Source organism: Oncorhynchus keta, chromosome 4 (assembly GCF_023373465.1).
Source record: "Oncorhynchus keta strain PuntledgeMale-10-30-2019 chromosome 4, Oket_V2, whole genome shotgun sequence".
NCBI classification, from domain to species: domain Eukaryota; kingdom Metazoa; phylum Chordata; class Actinopteri; order Salmoniformes; family Salmonidae; genus Oncorhynchus; species Oncorhynchus keta.
This window is the reverse complement of record NC_068424.1, coordinates 83,923,372-83,946,105: the sequence shown is the minus strand read 5'-3', so window position 1 is coordinate 83,946,105 and position 22,734 is coordinate 83,923,372. Positions and strand designations below refer to the sequence as shown.

General features: G+C 48.5%; 1 protein-coding gene across 1 annotated transcript in view; it reads left to right on the top strand.

Annotated features, from left to right (window-relative positions):
• Window positions 1–22,734, top strand: part of unc5a (unc-5 netrin receptor A) — a 641,788-nt gene that overhangs the window by 484,360 nt on the left and 134,694 nt on the right. The window contains 1 exon segment of the mRNA XM_052518001.1: window positions 8,769–8,936. Coding sequence (XP_052373961.1) covers window positions 8,769–8,936 — 168 coding nt within the window.

Genomic DNA, 22,734 nt, shown 5'->3' with positions numbered 1-22,734 from the left:
GCTACAGAGTGCAGCACAGCTACAGTACATACCACAGCTACAGAGCGCAGCACAGCTACAGTACATACCACAGCTACAGAGCACATCTACAGTACATACAGCAGCTACAGAGTGCAGCACAGCTACAGTACATACCACAGCTACAGAGCGCAGCACAGCTACAGTACATACCACAGCTACAGAGTGCAGCACAGCTACAATACATACCACAGCTACAGAGTGCAGCACAGCTACAGTACATACCACAGCTACAGAGTGCAGCACAACTACAGTACATACCACAGCTACAGAGCGCAGCACAGCTACAGTACATACCACAGCTACAGAGCGCAGCACAGCTACAATACATACCACAGCTACAGAGCGCAGCACAGCTACAGTACATACCACAGCTACAGAGCACAGCTACAGTACATACAGCAGCTACAGAGTGCAGCACAGCTACAGTACATACCACAGCTACAGAGCGCAGCACAGCTACAGTACATACCACAGCTACAGAGCGCAGCACAGCTACAATACATACCACAGCTACAGAGTGCAGCACAGCTACAGTACATACCACAGCTACAGTACGTACCACAGCTCCAGAGTGCAGCACAGCTACAATACATACCACAGCTACAGAGTGCAGCACAGCTACAGTACATACCACAGCTACAGAGTGCAGCATAGCTACAGTACATACCACAGCTACAGAGCACAGCTACAGTACATACAGCAGCTACAGAGTGCAGCACAGCTACAGTACATACCACAGCTACAGAGCACAGCTACAGTACATACCACAGCTACAGAGTGCAGCACAGCTACAGTACATACCACAGCTACAGAGTGCAGCACAGCTACAGTACATACCACAGCTACAGAGTGCAGCACAGCTACAGTACATACCACAGCTACAGAGCACAGCTACAGTACATACAGCAGCTACAGAGTGCAGCACAGCTACAGTACATACCACAGCTGCAGAGCGCAGCACAGCTATAGTACATACCACAGCTACAGAGCGCAGCACAGCTACAGTACATACCACAGCTACAGAGCAAGGCACAGCTATAGTACATACCACAGCTACAGAGCAAGGCACAGCTACAGTACATACCACAGCTACAGAGTGCAGCACAGCTACAGTACATACCACAGCGACAGAGTGAGGCACAGCTACAGTACATACCACAGCTACAGAGTGCAGCACAGCTACAGTACATACCACAGCTACAGAGTGCAGCACAGCTACAGTACACACCACAGCTACAGTACATACTACAGCTACAGAGCGCAGCACAGCTACAGTACATACCACAGCTACAGTACATACCACAGCGACAGAGTACAGCACAGCTACAGTACATACCACAGCTACAGAGTGCAGCACAGCTACAGTACATACCACAGCTACAGAGTGCAGCACAGGCGCAGATGTGTATTTGTCTTTCTACAGTCGTTTCCTAAACATGGAAACAAGGTCAAGAGCAGCAGGGTGTCACGTTCTTTGATATCCCCCCCATCAACATTAGCAGAGTGTCACCTTCTTTCCTGTCCCCTGCGGTGGCCACTTTATTCCCAGCCCAGGGTGAAGGGTAGCCCACCCGCTGGCACACCTGTCGCTGGCACACCTGTCGTTGACTCTAGCCAGGATGCAGCCTGGATGGTAAATGGTATCATCATAAAACAATATACATTTTGATCGTACAAAGGACAAACTATACCTGAAATTGAGGAGATCTTTACATTTTTCAGTTAAAAGTGCCTACACCTGCTGTCCTTTCAAATTCAAGACCATGTGTTTCAGTTGGGCAGTTAAAAGTTCCTCAATGAACCCCCCAACAACTAAGTAGGTTCCTCAATGAACCCCCAACAATTAAGGAGATTCCTCAATGAACCCCCAACAACTAAGGAGGTTCCTCAATGAAGCCCCCAACAATTAAGGAGATTCCTTAATGAACCCCCAACCCCAACAATTAAGGAGGTTCCTCAATGAACCCCCCACAACAACTAAGGAGGTTCCTCAATGAACCCCCAACAACTAAGGAGGTTCCTCAATTAACCCCCAACAACTAAGGAGGTTCCTCAATGAAGCCCCCCAACAATTAAGGAGATTCCTCAATGAACCCCCAACCCCAACAATTAAGGAGGTTCCTCAATTAACCCCCCAACAACTAAGGAGGTTCCTCAATGAAGCCCCCCAACAATTAAGGAGATTCCTCAATGAACCCCCAACAATTAAGGAGATTCCTCAATGAACCCCCCAACCCCAACAATTAAGGAGATTCCTCAATGAACCCCCAACCCCAACAATTAAGGAGGTTCCTCAATGAAGCCCCCCAACAATTAAGGAGATTCCTCAATGAACCCCCAACCCCAACAACTAAGGAGGTTCCTCAATGAACCCCCCCAACAACTAAGGAGGTTCCTCAATGACCCCACCCCCAACAACTAGGTAGGTTCCTCAATTACCCCCCCAACTAAGTAGGTTCCTCAATTACCCCCCTATGGGGTTCTTGGAAGAACCTTTTGTGGGCCGTTTCCAGTGCCAAGAACCCTAAGGTTCTTCACAGAACCCTTGTTGTACTCCTAATTTTTTTGTGTGTAGTGCACTACTTTTGACCAGAACCTGTCAAGGGATAAATCCTAGCCAACCACTGTTATGTCATTGACTGTAGCCGGAGATAAAGCCTAGCCAACCACTGTTACCTTGTCATTGACTGTAGCCGGAGATAAAGCCTAGCCAACCACTGTTACCTTGTCATTGACTGTAGCCGGAGATAAAGCCTAGCCAACCACTGTTACCTTGTCATTGACTATAGCCAGAGATAAAGCCTAGCCAACCACTGTTATGTCATTGACTGTAGCTGGAGATAAAGCCTAGCCAACCACTGTTACCTTGTCATTGACTGTAGCCGGAGATAAATCCTAGCCAACCACTGTTACCTTGTCATTGACTGTAGCCGGAGATAAAGCCTAGCCAACCACTGTTACCTTGTCATTGACTGTAGCCGGAGATAAAGCCTAGCCAACCACTGTTACCTTGTCATTGACTGTAGCCGGAGATAAATCCTAGCCAACCACTGTTACCTTGTCATTGACTGTAGCCGGAGATAAAGCCTAGCCAACCACTGTTACCTTGTCATTGACTGTAGCCGGAGATAAAGCCTAGCCAACCACTGTTACCTTGTCATTGACTGTAGCCAGAGATAAAGCCTAGCCAACCACTGTTACCTCGTCATTGACTGTAGCCGGAGATAAAGCCTAGCCAACCACTGTTATGTCATTGACTGTAGCCAGAGATAAAGCCTAGCCAACCACTGTTACCTTGTCATTGACTGTAGCCGGAGATAAAGCCTAGCCAACCACTGTTACCTTGTCATTGACTGTAGCCGGAGATAAAGCCTAGCCAACCACTGTTACCTTGTCATTGACTGTAGCCAGAGATAAAGCCTAGCCAACCACTGTTATGTCATTGACTGTAGCCAGAGATAAAGCCTAGCCAACCACTGTTACCTTGTCATTGACTGTAGCCGGAGATAAAGCCTAGCCAACCACTGTTACCTTGTCATTGACTGTAGCCGGAGATAAAGCCTAGCCAACCACTGTTACCTTGTCATTGACTGTAGCCGGAGATAAAGCCTAGCCAACCACTGTTACCTCGTCATTGACTGTAGCCGGAGATAAAGCCTAGCCAACCACTGTTACCTTGTCATTGACTGTAGCCGGAGATAAATCCTAGCCAACCACTGTTACCTTGTCATTAACTGTAGCCAGATATAAAGCCTAGCCAACCACTGTTATGTCATTGACTGTAGCCAGAGATAAAGCCTAGCCAACCACTGTTACCTTGTCATTGACTGTAGCCGGAGATAAAGCCTAGCCAACCACTGTTATGTCATTGACTGTAGCCAGAGATAAAGCCTAGCCAACCACTGTTACCTTGTCATTGACTATAGCCAGAGATAAAGCCTAGCCAACCACTGTTATGTCATTGACTGTAGCTGGAGATAAAGCCTAGCCAACCACGGTTACCTTGTCATTGACTATAGCCAGAGATAAAGCCTAGCCAACCACTGTTATGTCATTGACTGTAGCCAGAGATAAAGCCTAGCCAACCACTGTTACCTTGTCATTGACTATAGCCAGAGATAAAGCCTAGCCAACCACTGTTATGTCATTGACTGTAGCTGGAGATAAAGCCTAGCCAACCACGGTTACCTTGTCATTGACTGTAGCCGGAGATAAAGCCTAGCCAACCACTGTTACCTTGTCATTGACTTTAGCCGGAGATAAAGCCTAGCCAACCACTGTTACCTTGTCATTGACTGTAGCCGGAGATAAAGCCTAGCCAACCACTGTTACCTTGTCATTAACTGTAGCCAGAGATAAAGCCTAGCCAACCACTGTTATGTCATTGACTGTAGCCAGAGATAAAGCCTAGCCAACCACTGTTACCTTGTCATTAACTGTAGCCAGAGATAAAGCCTAGCCAACCACTGTTACCTTGTCATTGACTGTAGCCAGAGATAAAGCCTAGCCAACCACTGTTACCTTGTCATTAACTGTAGCCAGAGATAAAGCCTAGCCAACCACTGTTACCTTGTCATTGACTGTAGCCAGAGATAAAGCCTAGCCAACCACTGTTACCTTGTCATTGACTATAGCCAGAGATAAAGCCTAGCCAACCACTGTTATGTCATTGACTGTAGCCAGAGATAAAGCCTAGCCAACCACTGTTATGTCATTGACTGTAGCCAGAGATAAAGCCTAGCCAACCACTGTTACCTTGTCATTGACTGTAGCCGGAGATAAAGCCTAGCCAACCACTGTTACCTTGTCATTGACTATAGCCAGGGTGGCACACAACATTACACCTACAGTAAAATACAGTAGTCACAGGCCAGCAGACAGCATTACACCTACAGTAAAATACAGTAGTCACAGGCCAGCAGACAGCATTACACCTACAGTAAAATACAGTAGTCACAGGCCAGCAGACAACATCACACCTTCAGTAAAATACAGTAGTCACAGGCCAGCAGACAACATCACACCTACAGTAAAATACAGTAGTCACAGGCCAGCAGACAACATCACACCTTCAGTAAAATACAGTAGTCACAGGCCAGCAGACAACATCACACCTACAGTAAAATACAGTAGTCACAGGCCAGCAGACAGCATCACACCTACAGTAAAATACAGTAGTCACAGGCCAGCAGACAACATCACACCTACAGTAAAATACAGTAGTCACAGGGCCAGCAGACAGCATCACACCTACAGCAAAATACAGTAGTCACAGGCTAGCAGACAAAATCACACCTACAGTAAAATACAGTAGTCACAGGCCAGCAGACAACATCACACCTTCAGTAAAATACAGTAGTCACAGGCCAGCAGACAACATCACACCTTCAGTAAAATACAGTAGTCACAGGCCAGCAGACAACATCACACCTACAGTAAAATACAGTAGTCACAGGCCAGCAGACAGCATCACACCTACAGTAAAATACAGTAGTCACAGGCCAGGAGACAACATCACACCTTCAGTAAAATACAGTAGTCACAGGCCAGCAGACAACATCACACCTACAGTAAAATACAGTAATCACAGGCCAGCAGACAACATCACACCTTCAGTAAAATACAGTAGTCACAGGCCAGCAGACAACATCACACCTACAGTAAAATACAGTAGTCACAGGCCAGCAGACAACATCACACCTACAGTAAAATACAGTAGTCACAGGCCAGCAGACAACATCACACCTTCAGTAAAATACAGTAGTCAAAGGCCAGCAGACAACATCACACCTACAGTAAAATACAGTAGTCACAGGCCAGCAGACAACATCACACCTACAGTAAAATACAGTAGTCACAGGCCAGCAGACAACATCACACCTACAGTAAAATACAGTAGTCACAGGCCAGCAGACAACATCACACCGACAGTAAAATACAGTAGTCACAGGCCAGCAGACAGCATCACACCTACAGTAAAATACAGTAGTCACAGGCCAGGAGACAACATCACACCTACAGTAAAATACAGTAGTCACAGGCCAGCAGACAACATCACACCTACAGTAAAATACAGTAGTCACAGGCCAGCAGACAGCATCACACCTACAGTAAAATACATTAGTCACAGGCCAGCAGACAGCATCACACCTACAGTAAAATACAGTAGTCACAGACCAGGAGACAACATCACACCTACAGTAAAATACAGTAGTCACAGGCCAGCAGACAACATCACACCTACAGTAAAATACAGTAGTCACAGGCCAGGAGACAACATCACACCTACAGTAAAATACAGTAGTCACAGGCCAGCAGACAACATCACACCTACAGTAAAATACAGTAGTCACAGGCCAGCAGACAGCATCACACCTACAGTAAAATACAGTAGTCACAGGCCAGCAGACAACATCACACCTACAGTAAAATACAGTAGTCACAGGCCAGCAGACAACATCACACCTACAGTAAAATACAGTAGTCACAGGCCAGCAGACAACATCACACCTACAGTAAAATACAGTAGTCACAGGCCAGCAGACAACATCACACCTACAGTAAAATACAGTAGTCACAGGCCAGCAGACAACATCACACCTACAGTAAAATACAGTAGTCACAGGCCAGGAGACAACATCACACCTACAGTAAAATACAGTAGTCACGGGCCGGCAGACATCACACCTTCAGTAAAATACAGTAGTCACAGGCCAGCAGACAACATCACACCTACAGTAAAATACAGTAGTCACAGGCCAGCAGACAACATCACACCTACAGTAAAATACAGTAGTCACAGGCCAGGAGACAACATCACACCTACAGTAAAATACAGTAGTCACGGGCCGGCAGACATCACACCTTCAGTAAAATACAGTAGTCACAGGCCAGCAGACAACATCACACCTACAGTAAAATACAGTAGTCACAGGCCAGGAGACAACATCACACCTACAGTAAAATACAGTAGTCACAGGCCAGCAGACAACATCACACCTACTGTAAAATACAGTAGTCACAGGCCAGCAGACAACATCACACCTACAGTAAAATACAGTAGTCACAGGCCAGCAGACAGCATCACACCTACAGTAAAATACAGTAGTCACAGGCCAGGAGACAACATCACACCTACAGTAAAATACATTAGTCACAGGCCAGCAGACAACATCACACCTACAGTAAAATACAGTAGTCACAGGCCTGCAGACAGCATCACACCTACAGTAAAATACAGTAGTCACAGGCCAGCAAACAACATCACACCTACAGTAAAATACAGTAGTCACAGGCCAGCAGACAACATCACACCTACAGTAAAATACAGTAGTCACAGGCCAGCAGACAACATCACACCTACAGTAAAATACAGTAGTCACAGGCCAGCAAACAACATCACACCTACAGTAAAATACAGTAGTCACAGGCCAGCAGACAACATCACACCTACAGTAAAATACAGTAGTCACAGGCCAGCAGACAACATCACACCTACAGTAAAATACAGTAGTCACAGGCCAGCAGACAACATCACACCTTCAGTAAAATACAGTAGTGACAGGCCAGGAGACAACATCACACCTACAGTAAAATACAGTAGTCACAGGCCAGCAGACATCACACCTACAGTAAAATGTAAAAAAGCATCACACCTTCAGTACAGCAGTCAGACAGGATCCACTAATATATATCTGTCGGGTAACACTGGCTGATTTGTCCCTCCATCCCTCCCTCCTTCCATTCACTCCTTTCCTCGTCTCCTCTTTCCCTCTCTCACTCCCTCTTCCTCTCTTCCCTCCTCCTCTCTTCCCTCCATCCCTCCATCCCTCCCTCCTTCCATCCACTCCTTTCCTCGTCTCCTCTTTCCCTCTCTCACTCCCTCTTCCGCTCTTCCCTCCTCCTCTCTTCCCTCCATCCCTCCATCCCTCCCTCCTTCCATCCACTCCTTTCCTCGTCTCCTCTTTCCCTCTCTCACTCCCTCTTCCTCTCTTCCCTCCTCTCTTCCCTCCACCCTCCATCCCTCCATCCCTCCCTCCTTCCATCCACTCCTTTCCTCGTCTCCTCTTTCCCTCTCTCACTCCCTCTTCCTCTCTTCCCTCCTCCTCTCTTCCCTCCACCCTCCATCCCTCCCTCCTTCCATCCACTCCTTTCCTCGTCTCCTCTTTCCCTCTCTCACTCCCTCTTCCTCTCTTCCCTCCTCCTCTCTTCCCTCCTCCTCTCTTCCCTCCACCCTCCATCCCTCCATCCCTCCCTCCTTCCATCCACTCCTTTCCTCGTCTCCTCTTTCCCTCTCACTCCCTCTTCCTCTCTTCCCTCCTCCTCTCTTCCCTCCACCCTCCATCCCTCCATCCCTCCCTCCTTCCATCCACTCCTTTCCTCGTCTCCTCTTTCCCTCTCTCACTCCCTCTTCCTCTCTTCCCTCCTCTCTTCCCTCCACCCTCCATCCCTCCATCCCTCCCTCCTTCCATCCACTCCTTTCCTCGTCTCCTCTTTCCTTCTCTCACTCCCTCTTCCTCTCTTCCCTCCTCCTCTCTTCCCTCCACCCTCCATCCCTCCATCCCTCCCTCCTTCCATCCACTCCTTTCCTCGTCTCCTCTTTCCTTCTCTCACTCCCTCTTCCTCTCTTCCCTCCTCCTCTCTTCCCTCCACCCTCCATCCCTCCATCCCTCCATCCCACCCCTCCCCTACCTTATACTCCTTGGCTTCCCTCCTCCTCTCCCTCCATCACTTCATCACGGTGACAGTGAACGGAGGTTGGTCTACCTGGACAACGTGGTCGGCATGCAGCTCAGTTTGTGGGCGTGGCTGGCAGAGGAGGAGCCGCAGCTGCACCAATCCCACGCCGCTGAACGGGGGCTTGGCCTGCGACGGACAGAATGTCCAGAAAAGCGCCTGCACCGCCACCTGCCCAGGTAACACCGCCCGCTCAACTGCTCCCAGGCCTTCAGCTAGGCTACTTCCTGTCCTGTGGCCCCGCCTCTACTTGGCTGTGATTGGCTTAGCCAGTTTGGCTTCCTGTGGCTGCCTGCTGCTCTCTGTGGCAAAACATTTTTTTGCGCTTTAAAGACATCATTAGTTCATATTTTGTTTCAGATTGGCTGCCCTTTTTTGCCAGATTTTTTTAGGTGTCATTTTTTAATTGGGGAGCTGATTGGTTGGTTGGTTGGTCTGTCTGTCGGTTGGTCGGGTGGTTGGTTGTTGGTCGCTTGGTTGATTGGTTGGTCGGTCGGTTGGTTGTTTGGTTGGTTGGTCTGTCTGTCGGTTGGTCGGGTGGTTGGTTGTTGGTCGGTTGGTTGATTGGTTGGTCGGTCGGTTGGTTGTTTGGTTGGTTGGTCTGTCTGTCGGTCGGTTGGTTGTTTGGTTGGTTGGTCGGTTGGTCGGTCGGTTGGTTGGTCGGTCGGCTGGTTGGTTGGTTGGTCGGTCGGCTGGTTGGTTGGTCGGCTGGTCGGTTGGTTGGTTGGTTGGTTGGTCGGTCGGTAGGTCGGCTGGTTGGTCGGTTGTTGGTCTGTGATCAGATTGAGTTGAGTAAAATGGTGTCATCAGTCTCTACACATCCATGTTTCTCCTCCCTGCAGTCTGTGTAGTAGAAACCATGTCCCTGCTTGTATCCCAAATGGTACACTATTCACTATATAGCCCCTAGGGCCCTGGTCTAAAGTACTATATAGTAGGGCACTAAAGTAGTGCACTATATAGGGAATAGGGCCCTGGTCTAAAGTCTAAAGTAGTGCACTATATAGGGAATAGGGCTCTGGTCTAAAGTAGTGCACTATATAGGGCTCTGGTCTAATAGGGCTCTGGTCTAAAGTAGTGTACTATATAGGGAATAGGGCTCTCTGGTTCTAAAGTAGTGCAAAGTAGTGCATAGGGAATACGGCTCTGGTCTAAAGTAGTGCACTATATAGCCCCTAGGGCTCTGGTCTAAAGTAGTGCACTATATAGGAATAGGGCCCTGGTCTAAAGTAGTACCACTATATAGGGAATAGGGTTCCATAGGGCTCTGGTCTAAAGTAGTGCACTATATAGGGAATAGTGCTCTGGTCTAAAGTAGTGCACTCTATAGGGAATAGGGCTCTGGTCTAAAGTAGTGCACTACATAGGGAATAGGGCTCTGGTCTAAAGTAGTGCACTATATAGGGAATAGGGCCCTGATCTAAAGTAGTGCACTATATAGGAATAGGGCTCTGGTCTAAAGTAGTGCACTATGTAGGGAATAGGGCTCTGGTCTAAAGTAGTGCACTATATAGGGAATAGGGCTCTGATCTAAAGTAGTGCACTATATAGCCCCTAGGGCTCTGGTCTAAAGTAGTGCACTATATAGGGAATAGGGCTCTGGTCTAAAGTAGTGCACTATATAGGGAATAGGGCTCTGATCTAAAGTAGTGCACTATATAGGGAATAGGGCTCTGGTCTAAAGTAGTGCACTATATAGCCCCTAGGGCTCTGGTCTAAAGTAGTGCACTATATAGGGAATAGGGCCCTGGTCTAAAGTAGTACCACTATATAGGGAATAGGGTTCCATAGGGCTCTGGTCTAAAGTAGTGCACTATATAGGGAATAGTGCTCTGGTCTAAAGTAGTGCACTCTATAGGGAATAGGGCTCTGGTCTAAAGTAGTGCACTACATAGGGAATAGGGCTCTGGTCTAAAGTAGTGCACTATATAGGGAATAGGGCCCTGGTCTAAAGTAGTGCACTATATAGGGAATAGGGCTCTGGTCTAAAGTAGTGCCCTATATAGGGAATAGAGTCCTGGTCTAAAGTAGTGCACTATATAGCCCCTAGGGCTCTGGTCTAAAGTAGTGCACTATATAGGGAATAGGGCCCTGGTCTAAAGTAGTACCACTATATAGGGAATAGGGTTCCATAGGGCTCTGGTCTAAAGTAGTGCACTATATAGGGAATAGTGCTCTGGTCTAAAGTAGTGCACTCTATAGGGAATAGGGCTCTGGTCTAAAGTAGTGCACTACATAGGGAATAGGGCTCTGGTCTAAAGTAGTGCACTATATAGGGAATAGGGCCCTGATCTAAAGTAGTGCACTATATAGGGAATAGGGCTCTGGTCTAAAGTAGTGCACTATGTAGGGAATAGGGCTCTGGTCTAAAGTAGTGCACTATATAGGGAATAGGGCTCTGATCTAAAGTAGTGCACTATATAGCCCCTAGGGCTCTGGTCTAAAGTAGTGCACTATATAGGGAATAGGGCTCTGGTCTAAAGTAGTGCACTATATAGGGAATAGGGCTCTGATCTAAAGTAGTGCACTATATAGGGAATAGGGCTCTGGTCTAAAGTAGTGCACTATATAGCCCCTAGGGCTCTGGTCTAAAGTAGTGCACTATATAGGTAATAGGGCCCTGGTCTAAAGTAGTACCACTATATAGGGAATAGGGTTCCATAGGGCTCTGGTCTAAAGTAGTGCACTATATAGGGAATAGTGCTCTGGTCTAAAGTAGTGCACTCTATAGGGAATAGGGCTCTGGTCTAAAGTAGTGCACTACATAGGAATAGGGCTCTGGTCTAAAGTAGTGCACTATATAGGGAATAGGGCCCTGGTCTAAAGTAGTGCACTATATAGGGAATAGGGCTCTGGTCTAAAGTAGTGCCCTATATAGGGAATAGAGTCCTGGTCTAAAGTAGTGCACTATATAGCCCCTAGGGGTCTGGTCTAAAGTAGTGCACTATATAGGGAAATAGGGCCCTGGTCTAAAGTAGTACCACTATATAGGGAATAGGGTTCCATAGGGCTCTGGTCTAAAGTAGTGCACTATATAGGGAATAGTGCTCTGGTCTAAAGTAGTGCACTCTATAGGGAATAGGGCTCTGGTCTAAAGTAGTGCACTACATAGGGAATAGGGCTCTGGTCTAAAGTAGTGCACTATATAGGGAATAGGGCCCTGATCTAAAGTAGTGCACTATATAGGAATAGGGCTCTGGTCTAAAGTAGTGCACTATGTAGGAATAGGGCTCTGGTCTAAAGTAGTGCACTATATAGGAATAGGGCTCTGATCTAAAGTAGTGCACTATATAGCCCCTAGGGCTCTGGTCTAAAGTAGTGCACTATATAGGGAATAGGGCTCTGGTCTAAAGTAGTGCACTATATAGGGAATAGGGCTCTGATCTAAAGTAGTGCACTATATAGGGAATAGGGCTCTGGTCTAAAGTAGTGCACTATATAGCCCCTAGGGCTCTGGTCTAAAGTAGTGCACTATATAGGTAATAGGGCCCTGGTCTAAAGTAGTACCACTATATAGGGAATAGGGTTCCATAGGGCTCTGGTCTAAAGTAGTGCACTATATAGGGAATAGTGCTCTGGTCTAAAGTAGTGCACTCTATAGGGAATAGGGCTCTGGTCTAAAGTAGTGCACTACATAGGGAATAGGGCTCTGGTCTAAAGTAGTGCACTATATAGGGAATAGGGCCCTGGTCTAAAGTAGTGCACTATATAGGGAATAGGGCTCTGGTCTAAAGTAGTGCCCTATATAGGGAATAGAGTCCTGGTCTAAAGTAGTGCACTATATAGGGAATAGGGCTCTGGTCTAAAGTAGTGCACTATATAGGGAATAGGGCCCTGATCTAAAGTAGTGCACTATATAGGGAATAGGGCTCTGGTCTAAAGTAGTGCACTATATAGGGAATAGGGCCCTGATCTAAAGTAGTGCCCTATATAGGGAATAGAGTCCTGGTCTAAAGTAGTGCACTATATAATAATATAATAATATATGTAGTGCACTATATAGGCTACAGAATAGGGCTCTGGTCTAAAGTAGTGCACTATATAGGGAATAGGGCCCTGATCTAAAGTAGTGCACTATATAGGGAATAGGGCTCTGGTCTAAAGTAGTGCACTATATAGGGAATAGGGAGCCAGTTGGGGCTCAGTAATAATCGCTAGTCGTTCGAAGTGTCCGAGCAGGCTACCGTACTGCATCTGTTATTGTTTGGTTCTATAGTCATGTAGTAAATATTGGAAATAAAAAGGTGAATTATAGCAGACAGCACACCCGAGTTTACACACCCGATTTTACACACCCGAGTTTACACACCCGAGTTTACACATCAGAGTTTACACACCCGAGTTTACACATCAGAGTTTACACACCCGAGTTTACACATCAGAGTTTACACACCCGAGTTTACACATCAGAGTTTACACACCCGAGTTTACACATCAGAGTTTACACACCCGAGTTTACACATCAGAGTTTACACACCCGAGTTTACACATCAGAGTTTACACACCCGAGTTTACACATCAGAGTTTACACACCTGAGTTTACACACCTGAGTTTACACACCAGAGTTTACACACCAGAGTTTACACACCAGAGTTTACACACCTGAGTTTACACACCTGAGTTTACACACCAGAGTTTACACACCAGAGTTTACACACCTGAGTTTACACATCAGAGTTTACACACCTGAGTTTACACACCAGAGTTTACACACCCGAGTTTACACACCCGAGTTTACACACCCCAGTTTACACACCCCAGTTTACACACCCGAGTTTACACACCAGAGTTTACACACCAGAGTTTACACATCTTTGATTCCTGTGTGGAGGCAGAGTTGTGTGGAGGCAGAGTTGTGTGGAGGCAGAGGGGTGTGGAGGCAGAGTGGTGTGGAGGCAGAGTGGTGTGTAGGCAGTGGTGTGGAGGCAGAGCGGCGTGGAGGCAGAGTGGCGTGGAGGCAGAGTGGCGTGGAGGCAGGGTGGTGTGGAGGCAGAGTGGTGTGGAGGCAGAGTGGTGTGGAGGCAGAGGGGTGTGGAGGCAGAGCGGCGTGGAGGCAGAGGGGTGTGGAGGCAGAGTGGTGTGGAGGCAGAGCGGCGTGGAGGCAGAGGGGTGTGGAGGCAGAGTGGTGTGGAGGCAGAGGCAGAGTGGTGTGGAGGCAGAGTGATGTGGAGGCAGAGTGGTGTGGAGGCAGAGTGGTGTGGAGGCAGAGTGGTGTGGAGGCAGAGTGGCGTGGAGGCAGAGTGGCGTGGAGGCAGAGTGGCGTGGAGGCAGAGTGGTGTGGAGGCAGAGTGGTGTGGAGGCAGAGTGGTGTGGAGGCAGAGTGGCGTGGAGGCAGAGTGGCGTGGAGGCAGAGTGGCGTGGAGGCAGAGTGGTGTGGAGGCAGAGTGGTGTGGAGGCAGAGTGGTGTGTAGGCAGTGGTGTGGAGGCAGAGCGGCGTGGAGGCAGAGTGGCGTGGAGGCAGAGTGGCGTGGTGTGGAGGCAGAGTGGCGTGGAGGCAGAGTGGTGTGGAGGCAGAGTGGCGTGGAGGCAGAGTGGCGTGGAGGCAGAGTGGCGTGGAGGCAGAGTGGTGTGGAGGCAGAGTGGCGTGGAGGCAGAGTGGCGTGGAGGCAGAGTGGCGTGGAGGCAGAGTGGCGTGGAGGCAGGGTGGTGTGGAGGCAGAGTGGTGTGGAGGCAGAGTGGTGTGGAGGCAGAGTGGCGTGGAGGCAGAGTGGCGTGGAGGCAGAGTGGTGTGGAGGCAGTGGTGTGGAGGCAGAGTGGCGTGGAGGCAGAGTGGCGTGGAGGCAGAGGGGTGTGGAGGCAGAGTGGCGTGGAGGCAGAGTGGTGTGGAGGCAGAGGGGTGTGGAGGCAGAGGGGTGTGGAGGCAGAGTGGCGTGGAGGCAGAGGGGTGTGGAGGCAGAGTGGTGTGGAGGCAGAGGCAGAGTGGTGTGGAGGCAGAGTGATGTGGAGGCAGAGTGGTGTGGAGGCAGAGTGGTGTGGAGGCAGAGTGGTGTGGAGGCAGAGTGGCGTGGAGGCAGAGTGGTGTGGAGGCAGAGTGGCGTGGAGGCAGAGTGGCGTGGAGGCAGAGTGGTGTGGAGGCAGAGTGGTGTGGAGGCAGAGAGGTGTGGAGGCAGAGTGGTGTGGAGGCAGAGAGGTGTGGAGGCAGAGCGACGTGGAGGCACAGTGTTGTGGTGTGGAGGCAGAGTGGTGTGGAGGCAGAGCGATGTGGAGGCAGAGTGGCGCGGAGGCAGAGTGGTGTGGAGGCAGAGCGATGTGGAGGCAGAGTGGCGCGGAGGCAGAGTGGTGTGGAGGCAGAGAGGTGTGGAGGCAGAGCGACGTGGAGGCACAGTTGTGTGGTGTGGAGGCAGAGGGGTGTGGAGGCAGAGTGGTGTGGAGGCAGAGTGGCGTGGAGGCAGAGTGGCGTGGAGGCAGAGTGGTGTGGAGGCAGAGTGGCTTGGAGGCAGAGTGGTGTGGAGGCAGAGGGGTGTGGAGGCAGAGTGGCGTGGAGGCAGAGTGGTGTGGAGGCAGAGAGGTGTGGAGGCAGAGCGACGTGGAGGCACAGTTGTGTGGTGTGGAGGCAGAGTGGTGTGGAGGCAGAGAGGTGTGGAGGCAGAGCGACGTGGAGGCACAGTGTTGTGGTGTGGAGGCAGAGTGGTGTGGAGGCAGAGCGATGTGGAGGCAGAGTGGCGCGGAGGCAGAGTGGTGTGGAGGCAGAGCGATGTGGAGGCAGAGTGGCGCGGAGGCAGAGTGGTGTGGAGGCAGAGAGGTGTGGAGGCAGAGCGACGTGGAGGCACAGTTGTGTGGTGTGGAGGCAGAGGGGTGTGGAGGCAGAGTGGTGTGGAGGCAGAGTGGCGTGGAGGCAGAGTGGCGTGGAGGCAGAGTGGCGTGGAGGCAGAGTGGTGTGGAGGCAGAGTGGCTTGGAGGCAGAGTGGTGTGGAGGCAGAGGGGTGTGGAGGCAGAGTGGCGTGGAGGCAGAGTGGTGTGGAGGCAGAGAGGTGTGGAGGCAGAGCGACGTGGAGGCACAGTTGTGTGGTGTGGAGGCAGAGTGGTGTGGAGGCAGAGAGGTGTGGAGGCAGAGCGACGTGGAGGCACAGTGTTGTGGTGTGGAGGCAGAGTGGTGTGGAGGCAGAGCGAGGCAGAGTGTGGGAGGCAGAGTGGCGAGCGATGTGGAGGCAGAGTGGTGTGGAGGCAGAGGGTGTGGAGGCAGAGCGACGTGGAGGCACAGTTGTGTGGTGTGGAGGCAGAGTGGTGTGGAGGCAGAGAGGTGTGGAGGCAGAGCGACGTGGAGGCACAGTGGTGTGGTGTGGAGGCAGAGTGGTGTGGAGGCAGAGCGATGTGGAGGCAGACAGAAAGACACACATGCCGCATGATGCTGAGCAGAACATGTCATTTCGATCCCAGTTAGCAGGAGAGGAAGGGAAGAACAGACAGAGGGATAGAGGGAGAAATGGAGAGAGAGAGGAGGAGAGAGGAAGAGAGGGATAAAGAAATATGGAGGATGAGAGAGAGGGATAGAGAGAGCCAGAGACAGAGACAGAGACAGAGACAGAGACAGAGAGCGAGAGAGAGAGGAGAGCAGAGAGAGAGAGAGAGTGAGAGAGGAGAGAGAGAGAGGAGGCAGAGAGGTGAGAGAGGCAGAGACAGAGAGAGAGGCAGAGTGGAGAGGCAGAGACAGAGAGAGAGACAGGAGACAGAGACAGAGACAGAGACAGAGGCAGAGTGGAGACAGAGACAGAGAGGTGTGGAGGCAGAGACAGAGGCACAGAGACAGAGACAGAGACAGAGACAGAGACAGAGACAGAGACAGAGACAGAGACAGAGACAGAGACAGAGACAGAGACAGAGGAGGCAGAGACAGAGACAGAGAGAGACAGAGAGAGAGAGAGAGAGAGAGAGAGAGAGCATGTGGAGGCAGAGAGTGTGGAGGCAGAGCAGACGTGCTGACCACCAGAAAATATCCTATGTGTGGAGGCAGAGTGGTGGGAGGCTAAGCCCTCCACCTCCGTCAGACTCCAGCTTCTACTGTGCCTGCTCCCTAGTACCTGAGTCATATCTTCTGCAACCAATCAGAGATCTCATTAGAACATCTCAGTGCATCATCACTCCCAGGACACAGATAGTCAGACATCACCCACGGTAACGTCAGGCTGGAGTGAAAGTAATACGGCCTCTTCAGAATATAACTAATGCTCCTAGAGGGGACTAAAAAAAAAACCCACAGGAAACAGTAGGAGACTAAAAGCAGCAGGAGGATGTGGAATCTGACAGCAACAAGAGGTGGATTTGATCTGATTAAAACAGTGCATTCATGGGTTCAACCTCAGAAGTATCCCGGGGAATGCAAGGTGCTCCTATAACAAAGCAGACAGAGCAGAGCCTCCGTAGGCTTCAAGGTGCTCCAATAACAAAGCAGACAGAGCAGAGCCTCCGTAGGCTTTAAGGTGCTCCTATAACAAAGCAGACAGAGCAGACAGAGGCTTTAGAGAGTGCTCCTATAACAAAGCAGACAGAGCAGACCTCCGTAGGCTTTAAGAAAATGCTCCTATAACAAAGCAGACAGAGCAGAGCCTCCGTAGGCTTTACTGGTGCTCCTATAACAAAGCAGACAGAGCAGAGCCTCCGTAGGCATCTCAAGGTGCTCATAACAAAGCAGACAGAGCAGACCTCACGTAGGCTAACGTGCTCCTATAACAAAGCAGACAGAGCAGACCTCCGTATATAACTTTAGAGGTGCTCCTATAACCCACAGCAAACAGAGCAGACCTCCGTAGGCAGGAGGATGCTCCTATAACAAAGCAGACAGAGCAGAGTGGATTTGCTCCTATAACAAAGCAGACAGAGCAGACCTCCGAAGTATTTGCAAGGTGCTCCTATAACAAAGCAGACAGAGCAGAGCCTCCGTAGGCTTCAAGGTGCTCCTATAACAAAGCAGACAGAGCAGAGCCTCCGTAGGCTTTAAGGTGCTCCTATAACAAAGCAGACAGAGCAGACCTCCGTAGGCTTTAAGGTGCTCCTATAACAAAGCAGACAGAGCAGAGCCTCCGTAGGCTTTAAGGTGCTCCTATAACAAAGCAGACAGAGCAGACCTCCGTAGGCTTTAAGGTGCTCCTATAACAAAGCAGACAGAGCAGACCTCCGTAGGCTTCAAGGTGCTCCTATAACAAAGCAGACAGAGCAGAGCCTCCGTAGGCTTCAAGGTGCTCCTATAACAAAGCAGACAGAGCAGAGCCTCCGTAGGCTTTAAGGTGCTCCTATAACAAAGCAGACAGAGCAGAGCCTCCGTAGGCTTCAAGGTGCTCCTATAACAAAGCAGACAGAGCAGACCTCCGTAGGCTTTAAGGTGCTCCTATAACAAAGCAGACAGAGCAGACCTCCGTAAGCTTTAAGGTGCTCCTATAACAAAGCAGACAGAGCAGACCTCCGTAGGCTTTAAGGTGCTCCTATAACAAAGCAGACAGAGCAGAGCCTCCGTAGGCTTCAAGGTGCTCCTATAACAAAGCAGACAGAGCAGACCTCCGTAGGCTTTAAGGTGCTCCTATAACAAAGCAGACAGAGCAGACCTCCGTAGGCTTTAAGGTGCTCCTATAACAAAGCAGACAGAGCAGAGCCTCCGTAGGCTTTAAGGTGCTCCTATAACAAAGCAGACAGAGCAGACCTCCGTAGGCTTTAAGGTGCTCCTATAACAAAGCAGACAGAGCAGAGCCTCCGTAGGCTTTAAGGTGCTCCTATAACAAAGCAGACAGAGCAGACCTCCGTAGGCTTTAAGGTGCTCCTATAACAAAGCAGACAGAGCAGACCTCCGTAGGCTTCAAGGTGCTCCTATAACAAAGCAGACAGAGCAGAGCCTCCGTAGGCTTCAAGGTGCTCCTATAACAAAGCAGACAGAGCAGAGCCTCCGTAGGCTTCAAGGTGCTCCTATAACAAAGCAGACAGAGCAGACCTCCGTAGGCTTTAAGGAGATTAAACGCAATTCAGACTAGACTTGTTTGGACCTCTCCAGCCCCCCCAAGAGTCTCCATGTAATTCCAACCCTAAGGGCACTGTAACACAAATTGCATTGTGGCATGTGTTGGCAGTGTAGTGAGACAGAGGGGACTGAGGTCTGTGTCCCAAATGGCACCCTACCCCCTATATAGTAGCACTATTTTTGCTTTGACCAGAGCTTTATCAGGAATAGGGTGTCATTTATAGTGCACTATAGTATATAGGGAATAGGGTGTAATTTATAGTGCACTACAGTATATAGGGAATAGGGTGTAATTTATAGTGCACTACAGTATATAGGGAATAGGGTGTAATTTATAGTGCACTACAGTATATAGGGAATAGGGTGTAATTTATAGTGCACTACAGTATATACGGAATAGGGTGTAATTTATAGTGCACTACAATATATAGGGAATAGGGTGTAATTTATAGTGCACTACAGTATATAGGGAATAGGGTGTCATTTATAGTGCACTACAATATATAGGGAATAGGGTGTCATTTATAGTGCACTACAGTATATAGGGAATAGGGTGTCATTTATAGTGCACTACAGTATATATATGCCATTTAGCAGACGCTTTTATCCAAAGCGACTTACAGTCATGTGTGCATACATTCTACGTATGGGTGGTCCCGGGAATCGAACCCACTACCCTGGCGTTACAAGCGCCATGCTCTACCAACTGAGCTACAGAAGGACCACTATATAGGGAATAGGGTGTAATTTATAGTGCACTTCAGTATATAGGGAATAGGGTGTAATTTATAGTGCACTACAGTATATAGGGAATAGGGTGTAATTTATAGTGCACTACAGTATATAGGGAATACCATTCCAGCCATGAGGCCAACAGAGGGTGATTTTGGTCTTTGGAAAGAACTTCATGCCTGCTTTTTGTTTCTAAGGGAATAGGGTGTAATTTATGGTGCAGTGGGAGACTGAGGGGAGAGGCCAGAACCAACTGAATGTCCGGTCTGTAGATCAGGGAGAGACCGGGGCTTGACCTCTATCACATCTCTGCTGGTTCTGCTTTGTCCGTCTGAGGACAGGTACTCTTTATGAAAACTATGAATACCATTCCAGCCATGAGGCCAACAGAGGGTGATTTTGGTCTTTGGAAAGAACTACATGCCTGCTTTTTGTTTCTGAGAGTGTGTAGGGAATAGTGTGTAATTTGGGATACATTCACTGCCATTAGTACCATGACCTTGTCTGGTTCAGTGTACTACTGACTACATGGGTAGACTGGGAGACGATTAGACAGGAGGCCAGAATGAATCCATTACCTTGTCTGGTTCAGTCTACTACTGACTACATGGGTAGACTGGGAGACGATTAGACAGGAGGCCAGAATGAATCCATGCCCTTGTCTGGTTCAGTGTATAATATAATGAATGAATGACATGTTGTTGTGCTTTCATTCATTCTACTCTCCCATACTGGGTTAATGTAGTGCTTTCATTCATTCTACTCTCCCATACTGGGTTAATGTTGTGCTTTCATTCATTCTACTCTCCCATACTGGGTTAATGTTGTGCTTTCATTCATTCTACTCTCCCATACTGGGTTAATGTTGTGCTTTCATTCATTCTACTCTCCCATACTGGGTTAATGTTGTGCTTTCATTCATTCTACTCTCCCATACTGGGTTAATGTCGTGCTTTCATTCATTCTACTCTCCCATACTGGGTTAATGTTGTGCTTTCATTCATTCTACTCTCCCATACTGGGTTAATGTTGTGCTTTCATTCATTCTACTCTCCCATACTGGGTTAATGTTGTGCTTTCATTCATTCTACTCTCCCATACTGGGTTAATGTTGTGCTTTCATTCATTCTACTCTCCCATACTGGGTTAATGTTGTGCTTTCATTCATTCTACTCTCCCATACTGGGTTAATGTAGTGCTTTCATTCATTCTACTCTCCCATACTGGGTTAATGTTGTGCTTTCATTCATTCTACTCTCCCATACTGGGTTAATGTAGTGCTTTCATTTTCTACATCATACTGGGTTAATGTAACTTTCATTCATTCTACTCTGAGTTAATGTAGTGCTTTCATTCATTCTACTTCCCATACTAAATGTTGTGCTTTCATTCATTCTACTCTCCCATACTGGGTTAATGTCGTGCTTTCATTCATTCTACTCTCCCATACTGGGTTAATGTTGTGCTTTCATTCATTCTACTCTCCCATACTGGGTTAATGTTGTGCTTTCATTCATTCTACTCTCCCATACTGGGTTAATGTTGTGCTTTCATTGGTTTGTGTGAAGAGTCATTTTGAACATCAATTCTAAACTACAGTCTGAGTCATGCAACTTTTTAGAAAATTAGTAAATGTCTTGTCACCCAATCAAATTGATGATTATAGCAGAGATACCCAATCAAATGGATGAATATAGCAGAGATATTACAGACCTGCCTCCTCTCCCCTCCCCTACTGGGTTAATGTACTCCACTCAGACATTCAGTCTCCATACCACCTCGCGTTCCATTCCTTTTGGTGGTATTTCACCAAATAGATATGGGAGTTTATCAAAATTGGATTTGTTTTCCAATAATTTGTGGGTCTGAATAATCTAAGGGAAATATAGTGTCTCTAATATGGTCATTTGGCAGGAGGTTTGGAAGTGCAGGTCAGTTTCCACCTCATTTTGTGGGCAGTGTTCACATAGCCTGTCTTCTCTTGAGAGCCAGGTCTGCCTTCGGCGGCCTCTCTCAATAGCTGGGCTACAGTGGGGCAAAAAAGTATTTATTCAGCCACCAATTGTGCAAGTTCTCCCCCTTAAAAAAGATGAGAGAGTCCTGTAATTTTCATCATAGGTACACTTCAACTATGACGGACAAAATGAGAAAAAAAAATCCAGAAAATCACATTCTAGGATTTTTAAAGCTCTGCTGCTCACCTAGCTCACCTGCTAGTGACATTAGCCCAGCGTGCTAGCATCCATCTCCTCTATAAAGCTCTGCTGCTCACCTAGCTCACCTGCTAGTGACATTAGCCCAGCGTGCTAGCATCCAGCTCCGTTGGGGTGGCAGGGTAGCCTAGTGTTTAGAGCGTTGGACTGGTAACCGGAAGGATGCAAGTTCGAATCCCCGAGCTGACAAGGTACAAATCTGTCGTTCTGGTCCTTCTGCACCAGTTAACCCACTGTTCCTAGGCCGTCATTGAAAATAAGAATGTGTTCTTATTAACTGACTTGCCTAGTTAAATAAAGGTAAAAAAATATATATATATTAAAAAAAATAAAGCTCTGCTGCTCACCTAGCTCAACTGCTAGTGATCTTAGCCCAGCGTGCTAGCATCCATCTCCTCTATAAAGTTTGCCCCCAGTGATGCGTTGTGCAGACCTCATCACCCTTTGGAGAGCCCGCGGTTGTGGGCGATGAAGTTGCCGTACCAGGCGGCAATACAACCCGACAGGACGCTCTCGATTGTGCATCTGTAAAGGTTTGTCAGGGTTTTAGGTGACAAGACAAATTTCTTCAGCCTCCTGAGGTTAAAGAGGTGGTGTTGCGCCTTCTTCACCCACACTGTCTGTGTCGGTGGACCATTTCAGTTTGTCAGTGATGTGTACGCAGAGGAACCTGAAACTTTCCACCTTCTCCACTGCAGTCCCGTCGATGTGGATGGGGGTGCAGCAGTAACTCTACTTTTATAGGTGGTGTATGTTTATAAAGTAGCTCACCTGCCAGTGACCTTAGCCCAGCATGCTAGCATCCATCTCCTCTATGAAGCTCTGTTGCTCACCTAACTCACCTGCCAGTGACCTTAGCCCAGCGTGCGAGCATCCATCTCCTCTATGAAGCTTTGCTGTTTTTCAATCTCTCATCTCCTCTATGAAGCTTTGTATTGGTCACATACACATGGTTAGCAGATGTTATTGCGAGTGTAGCGAAATGCTTATGCTACTAGATCTGACAGTGTAGCAGCATCTAACAGGTAATATCTAACAATTCCAAAACAAAACCTCATACACACAATCTAGTAGAGGAATGGGATGAG